Below are 8530 nucleotides of genomic sequence, written 5' to 3' on the forward strand. Positions count from 1 at the left end.
CAAGTCCATCCCACAGGTGGGATTAACAAGCTCTGGGTTTTAACACAATCAATTTGAAAAACTCAGCCAATACAGGGGAATCTTTAAATGCCATTACTATCACAGCATCCCATTATATGTTGGGGCTACTCTAATTGTTAGGAATTTTTCCCTTATATCAAGCTTAAATTTGCCTCCTTGTAACTTTGAATAAGTGTTACCAGTTTTTTTCTCTGAGGCTATACCGTATTGACTCCCCTTATTTCTGTCTTTTTCCCTGATTAAATTGTTACTTCTCACTACCTTCATTAGAATGATGAGGAATATAAGGCAGTATTTCAATATGAATGCACAGGGAAGTCACTGGCTTAGTTTTAAAAAGATATACACATGTAATGGTAACATAATTTGAGTTTGAAGATCCCTTTGTGTTGGCAAAGATAGCAGGTACTTGGCACTTAGTAACTGATCAAGTCTCTGTTGGGGAAACAGAAGGTATTAACTCCTGTCTCCTGTTGCTGACATAACAGGAAGGGGTTGGCTGAAACAGGAAGTAGCTAATGCTGTGTGTTTGTAAGGAAAAGCCCCAGAGAGGAAGGGTCAGAATTTCTTGGGACCAGCATCTGGAGGCAGAGCAGCTACAGAAGAGAAATGAGAATCAAGAACTGAGTCAGAATTTCCTGAGAACTTGTGGTGGTGGAGCTTCTTCTGAAGAGGAGCCCAGGAGCCCAGGGGTCCAGGCCTCCCCCGCCACCCCCCACCCCAGGCCCGGCTGGATATGATGATTCTGAATTTTGAACGAGCTGCAGAAAAATGAGGAAGCATGACTGGGATGCTAAGACTTTATCTGTTTGTGGCTTGGTTGAGCCTTGAATTCCTGGGAACAGAAATTGTGAAGGATTTGAGATGGACTGGATCCTGTGAACTTTAGTGTAGAGCAGTACTTACATGGAGAGCTGGACCAGGAACTGGGAGCTGTCTGCCTTTGAATCCAGGTGACTGTTTGGTGGATTCAGGTAGGAGTTGCCTGCCTCAAGTCAAGATGAAAAGACCTCTCTTTGGTTACCTCAGTATCCAAGAGAGGTTGAAGGCAAACCATTTAGGAAACTCTATTACAACAGTCCAAGTAAGAGGTAATGAGTTTTTTTTATTTAAAGCAATCGGGGTTAAGCAATTTGCTCAAGATTACACGGCCAGTTATTTCTGGGTGTGGTGCTAAGTATCCGAGCCTGGATTTGATCCCCAGGTCATCCTGACTCTGGAGCTGGTGCTCTTACTCGCTGAGCCACCTGGCCGCCCCTGAGGTAATGAGTTTTTGAACTAAGATAGTGAGAATGGGAATCTCAATGGGTACTCAAGAGAGTACTGGACAAAAGAAATATTGGATAGGCAAAATAAACAAGATTTGGTGATTGATTGGATACAGAGAGTAAAATACAGGAAAGACCCAGTACTACTCATAGTGATGAAATTGTAGTTTACTAGTGACCTAGGGGTGGAGGGTCTGTGTATTTTCTAATGATTGTACTTAGTAATTGATTGCTGAATAAGTGACTGATTGAGTTAACTTAGTGTGCCCCATGAGTGGAAGACTTTGACTATTGTACTTTGAGATGATTGTTCTTTGTTCAAACCTTTGTGGCCATTATGATGGAAACTATGTGGCCATTTTAATGAAAAGCTGTTGTGAATACTATATTGTGATTTTCTCTGAAAGTTGTAATGTTGTAAACGCTGTACCTTGATTTTCTGTGAATGTTTTGCTTTGATTTGTTACTGAATAAATAGAGTGTTTACTATACTGTGTAATAGGAACTCTAAAAGCTGTTCACAATAGTATTCTTCTGGAAAGCTGCTTGTGCATGACTTTGCAACAGAAGACAGAAGCAAGAGTAAGAAGACCCAAGTTGGAGTCCAAGTTCTGTTGCCTTTTAGCTTTGTGATCTTGAGCAAGTCCCAGCTTCTCACTGAGCCTTAGTTCTTTCTTCTGTAAAATAAGGAAAGTTAGTTTAGATGGTCTTTAATGTTCTTTCTAATTCTATCACTCTGTATCTGTCTGTGATATGTAAAATAACTCAAAATGTTCAGCAATTTGTGGTCATTTAGTGAAAAGACCAATAACCCTTCAAATCTAAAAATGTTCAGAGATCATTGCTATGTTACAGCCCAGGACCAATTCTCTTTCTAGTTTTAATTTTCTTTCTTTCTTTTTTTAAATTGCATTTACTTAGAAGCATTCAGAATGTCAACAAAACAGCTGCAACTTTTTTTTTTGTTTTTGCAATTACAGAGTGGTATTCAGTTAACAGAACAACAATTATTTCATATGCTGCATCAAAGACAACTGAAGATTAAAATGAACTACATCCCCATATATAACTAATTTGTGCTGTGCACCAACAAGAACCTGCTTTAAATTTCCATGCCAATTTACAACCCCCATACTGTACCAGGCAAGGTTAGTGGCTATTGAAAATACCACTAAAGGACAGGGCTATCTAAAGACACATTCGGTAGTGTGTTAACTATACAAAAAAAGACACTGTACAGTTTAAAAACAAATCTTACACAGCCTTACATTTCAATTTTTTTTTTCTTTAAAAGGAATGAGTTGTGTACAGGGGGGTTAAATGCTTTATAGACAAGAAAAAAACTGCTCTAGAACCAACTTATTCATCGTCATCATCATCTTCTTCATCCTCCTCATCATCTTCTTCATCCTCCTCGTCTTCTTCATCTTCCTCATCTTCCTCCTCCTCCTTCTTTTTCTTGCTCTTCTCAGCCTTGACAACTCCTGCCTTTTTACCCACATCAGGTTTTCCTTTAGCCCGGTATGCAGCAATATCCTTTTCATACTTTTCCTTCAGTTTAGCTGCCTTCTTTTCATAAGGTTGCTTGTCATCTGCAGCAGTATTATTCCACATTTCTCCCAATTTTTTTGCCACATCTCCAATAGAAAGACCAGGATGCTCCCCTTTGATTTTTGGACGATACTCAGAACAGAATAAGAAAAACGCCGAAGGAGGCCTCTTTGGTGCATTGGGATCCTTAAACTTCTTTTTTGTTTCTCCTTTAGGTGGTATATAGGTTTTCATTTCTCTTTCATAATGAACCTTATCAGCTTTAGCCATGTCCTCAAATTTCCCTTTCTCTTTAGCAGACATTGTCTTCCACCTTTCTGAGCATTTTTTAGAAAATTCTGAGAAGTTCACAGAAGCATCTGGGTGCTTCTTCTTGTGTTCCTCTTGGCAGGTTTGCACGAAGAAGGCATATGAAGACATTTTCCCTCTCGGCTTCTTAGGATCACCTTTGCCCATTTTGATTACTTTCCCTCAGCGCCGCACAGAGTAGCCCAGTGCCTGTCCGGCTCTTACTTGCCCCGGTGCTGTCTCTATGGAGCTCAATGTACTGCAATGGCTGTGAGAGCGCGAGCCAGACGCAGCCTCCTCACTCTCTCCGTTCTGTAACATTACTCCTTAATTTTCTTATATTAAACTGAAGACTGTCCTTTTAAAACTCTTTTCCCAGCTTCCTCCATTGCTAGTGACATATTCCTTAGGCCTACCTCCCTATTAGACTATAAATTCTCCTGGGGCAGGAGCTTGGTCCAATAGAAAGAATGCTGGATTTAGAATCAGAGGAACTCATTTTGCATCCTTGCTCTGTTACTTATTGTCTATGTGATGGTAGGTGAGTCATTTCACCCATGTGAGCCTCAGTTTGTTCAGATGTAAAATGAGAGGACTAGACAAGAAGATCCCTAGGGTTCCCTCCAGCTCTAAGATTCTAAGCCTCCTTGACTTCCTGCTTCTCTTTCCCCTACTGGAAAGGATCTTTATGTATCAAAAAACTGATCCTCGGGGGTGGCCAGGTAGCACAGGCCCCAGAGTCAGGATGACCTGGGATTGAATCCAGGCTCAGATACTTAGCACCACACCCAGACATAACTGGCCATGTAACCTTGAGCAAGTTATTTAACCCCAATTGCTTAAAAAAAACCCAAAGAAAAAACTGATCCTCTTTTCCATCTCTGACCTCTCTGCTAAGCTCCAAACCTACATGTAACACTTCACCTGGTTGTCTCACTACCATGTCAATTTCAACACATCCAAAAGGTCATTATCTTCCTTTGAAATTAGTTATTTTTTCCTGGCAGTTATAGCTCATAATGGCTTCACTATTTTCTTAGACACTAAGGCTCAAAGTTACCTTTGAGTCTTTCCTGTATTTTACTCCCTGTATCCAATGAATCACCAAATCTTTTTTATTTTGCCTATTCAATATGTCTTTTGTCTGGTACTCTCTTGAGTACTCATTGAGATTCCCATTCTCACTATCTTAGTTCAAAAAATCATTACCTCTTACTTGGACTGTTGTAATATAGTCTCCTAAATGGTTTGCCTTCAAGCTCTCTTTTCTCCCAACCATTATGAGCAGCTAGAAGTGGTAGCTGCTGCTGCTGAGACTTGACCTGCTTATTCCAGAATAATCTGTGGTTTGACCCAGTAGCACTATGTCTTGAAAGCAAAGAATTGACTCATCTATTAGTTATACTGCATTCAGAAGTAAACTTAGTGGGAGTAATGCTTTGTAAGGTATCACTTGAAGTTTGAGTCTATTCTTCCCAGGTACCAAAATGTAGAGGGGAAAATAGGCCTTGGTTTGGGGGTTGATTTTATACTCCAGTTCTTATCATACCTTCTCAGTAAGCATCCTTTAATAAAACTTATTGATATTAGTTGGTTATCAGTAATACTGAGGAGATATTAATGGATAGATTGAGGTGTTAATCACTAGTTAAATGATAGTGGAGAGCTAGGAACTGATAAAATGATTTTGGGGGCAATGCAAGATGGGGGCTTAAGACTAATACTAGTAGGAGAATTACTCTAACCCCTTAGCATTACCCTAAAAATACAAAGGGGAGAATATCTTTCTTCTCCTTGGGGAACCAACTTACTAATGTGAGTGAAGAGTGTAAGAATGAAAAGTGAAGAACCTAAATATGCAAAAAAAGGCATCATTTAAAAACTGGAAGAAATGGACACAACTATGATGAGGAAGAAATTTTGAATAAAGAAAGGAGGAAATCATGAAAGTTAAAATAGACAATTTAAATTTCACGAAATTAAAAAGCTTTCACACAAATCTATATATAAGACAATAAGAGAAACTGTCTATTGTGAAAATATCTCTGCTTTGATTATCTCTGATAAAGGCCATTCACCAAGTCATAAGTGATCAAAGAAGATGAATAAACAATTCTTAAAAGTATCAAGAACCTTTCACATTAAAGAAGCCTCCAAAGCACTAGCAATAAGAGAAATTCTAATTTGCATTTCTGCAAAGAATTCTGAGGTTTCATGTCACACTCCAGAAATGGGCAAAGATGACAAAAGAGAGAAATCGTCAATGTTTTCAAGACTATAGTGAGATGGATACATATTCGTTATTTGTGGAGTTATGACTTGGTCCCATCATCTGGAAAACAATTTGAAACTATGCTAAAAAAAAGTCATAAAAATGTTTATGCCCTTTGTCCTAGAGATCACACTATTAAGTATATTCCCACAAAGTGGTCATATATAGAAAAGAAAAAAGGTTCCCTATATGCCAACATATTCATACTAGCACTTTTTGTGGTTGAAAAGTACTGGAAAAAAGTAGATGTCCATCAACTGGGGAATGGATGAACAAATTGTGGTACATGAATGTAATAGAATAAAATTGTATCATCACAGATGACAAATATGAAGAATTCAGAGAAACATGAGAAGACATATGAATGGATGTAAAATAAAGTAAGAAAATTAGAAAAATTATGTACAAAATGATTACAGAATTAACAGAAAAAAACAATAAAATGAAAATAAATATTTGTAACATTAATGGGATATAAGATCTTCCCTGCCCATTAATAGGCCTCACATGGAGCCCATTAAGGGAAGCTTGCTTATAGGAAGGCTTTCACACCTTTTGTTAATTTCTTTTTTTTTTTTGGCCTTTTGGAGGCAATTGAGGTTAAGTGACTTGCCCAAGGTCACACAGCTAGTTTTTGTGTTAAGTTGTCTGAGGCTGCATTTGAACTCAGGTCCTCCTCACTCCAGGGCTGGTGCTCTATTCATTGGGCTACCTAGTCGCTGAACCTTTTGTTATTTTCTAATTAAGCACTGAGTCAGGAGGGTTGTGATGCACTCTGGCTCTAAATAGGGTATTTATACTCTGAGGTTAGCATTTTGCTTTGGGGCTCAGTCATTGGAAGAGTGTTCTTGTGTTCTGACCAGATGAGACTCTGGGTAGCTGTTAAAGAATGTGCCCTGCCCCCTCCTTCCTCCACCCCCTCTTGGAAAAACCCAGATGTTGGTTCTTCTCTATCTGGTAATATATTGCCTTGGTCAGACAGTTGGATCTGTCTTTTGATCTCTGCTAATTTCTCAGACATTTAGAAGTCCTGTCTGTTGGTCTTTATTTCTCTGCTTGTATTTTTTTTCTATTTTCTTTGTCTGGATTTTCTCTGAAGTTCAGGGTGCTGATTTTTCCCCTGAAATAATGAATATAATTTAAAAAAGATTGCTGACCCCTTGAACAACTATCTTTCCTAGTAAAGCAGATCTAAGAACCTGTGGGAACAGCCATCCTGGGTGTGCCAATGTGGTTGCTGCTACAACGTTTTAATTCTAATGACCAAGCTTGGGCCTGAAGAAAAGATAAGAAAATGTACCTCCCTCCTTTTGTTGAAGATGTAGAGGATTATGGATGTGGAATTTTGTATATACTATTGATATATTGAATTTTTGGTTACAAGGGAAGGCTTACTGGGTTGGGAAATGGTGAATGGGGAAAACATATTAGAAAATAATGTGATCTAAAAATAAAAGGCATTATTAAAGCAAACAGATAAAATTTGACCAAAAAATATGCTAGGAATTCATTAATACTTTGAAATTTTAGTGAAAAAAAAATTTTTTAGAGCAATTGTGGTTAAGTAACTTGCCCAAGGTTACACAGCCAGTTATTTTGTGTGGGTGTTAAGTATCTGAGGCTGGAACCCATCCCAGGTCCTCTTGACTCTGGGGCCGGCGCTCTTACTCACTGGGCTACCTAGCCGCCCCTGAAAAATTTTAATTGAAAAATTTTTATATCAAGAGAGTTTCTCCCACTATCCCTCTCCTTTCTCTCCTAGAGAGACATTCTATATGACAAATAACCTTTTTTAAAGAAAAAGGAAAAAATTGGCAAAACTGATCAAAACATCAAAAAAAAGTTTAAAAATATATGCAATTTACCATATCCATGGATTTCCTACCTCTTTAAAGGAGTGGGGTAGAGCAGTTTTCTCATTTTTCTTCTTGGGGGATATGTTTACAATGTTCACGTTTAATTGTTTTTGGTTATTCTTTTCATTTACATTGTTGTAGTTATTGTGGTATATTGTTTTCTTGGTTCTAATACTTTAGTCTGCTACTTAATTTAGATTATGTAATTCTTACCATGTTTTTCTGTGTCCTTCATAATTAAAATTTCTTTCAGTACAGTAACAGTCTGTTATATCCATGTACTATAATATGTTTAGCCATTTTTTAATTGATGGATGTTTACTTTATTTCCATTTATTTACTAATGCAAAAAGTGTTGCTAAAAATATTTTAACATATAGAGGGACTTTCTTCTTGTTAGTGATCAACTTGGGGTATAAGACAAATAGTGGAACTCCTGAATCAAAGAATATGGTAAAATATTTAAAGTTAAGTATTTAACCACTTTATTTTCACAATTACAAATTGCCTTCCAAAATGGTTGTATTGTTCACCAATAATGCATTGTGTTTCTTGTAAGCAACAGATCATGGAGTTTTATATTCTTGTTCAATCTTCCACTTTCTTTCATTTTATTGGGTTTTTAAAAATCCATTTCCATTTAAAGAAATGAAGTAAATTATAGCCTTTATTTGTCTCTAATACTATTTTTTTTCTGAAAAATTTTTTTTCCTATTCCTCCATAAAGATGCTTCTATTTCTTGCCAGGTATTTATGCTTAATTTACTTTAAGGCAACACTACTTTCACACAGACTTTCTTCCCTCAACCTCAATGTTTCCTCTGTCTGTTTGTCACCTTTCCCCCTAGTTTTGGAGTTTTATCTAACTTACTAGTTCTTCCCCCCTCTTTTATTTAGTGAACTAATTCTTCCCCCTTTTTCCCCCTCTCAGTTAAATAATATTCCTTTTAATTCTCTCCCCTTCTATGTTTTTGTTTTTTTAAATGCTCATTTTATTCACTTAAAAAAAGCAGCCTGCAGTGATCCTTATGTATGGTTCAGTGGCTGTTTCTATTTGAGTTTGACACCACTTGTCTAGATCACACATTCTCCTCTATTTTCATCCTCCTTTTCTCCCTTTATGCACCCTCCTATTCTGTTGGTTTGTCCCACAAAAAAACATTGATTAGTCTGTAGGCAGGTATTGTGAGGCTTACTCCACAATGTTTCAATCTACTGATTCCTCCACTATCACTTCTATTTAAGTTCTACTTTCACCCTTTTCTCTCTGTATT

The 8530-nt window shown here is 37.4% G+C and overlaps 1 protein-coding gene across 1 annotated transcript; it reads right to left on the reverse strand.

The window, feature by feature from the left end:
* Nucleotides 1-2219: 2219 nt before the first annotated feature.
* LOC138153576 (high mobility group protein B1-like) lies at nt 2220-3450 on the reverse strand. The gene has a single exon (XM_069077799.1). It carries the CDS (start codon nt 3294-3296, stop codon nt 2649-2651), a length of 648 nt encoding a protein of 215 aa, XP_068933900.1. The 5' UTR covers nt 3297-3450; the 3' UTR covers nt 2220-2648.
* Between the last annotated feature and the right edge of the window lie 5080 nt (nt 3451-8530).

The sequence above is a fragment of the Petaurus breviceps genome, unplaced genomic scaffold (assembly GCF_028583685.1).
Source record: "Petaurus breviceps papuanus isolate PSGF00001 unplaced genomic scaffold, PetGlider_PUasm1.0 90994, whole genome shotgun sequence".
NCBI classification, from domain to species: domain Eukaryota; kingdom Metazoa; phylum Chordata; class Mammalia; order Diprotodontia; family Petauridae; genus Petaurus; species Petaurus breviceps.

Bases quoted from the DNA above. Each gene is read 5' to 3' on its own strand.
- LOC138153576 (XM_069077799.1), bottom strand. From the start codon at position 3,296: ATGGGCAAAGGTGATCCTAAGAAGCCGAGAGGGAAAATGTCTTCATAT.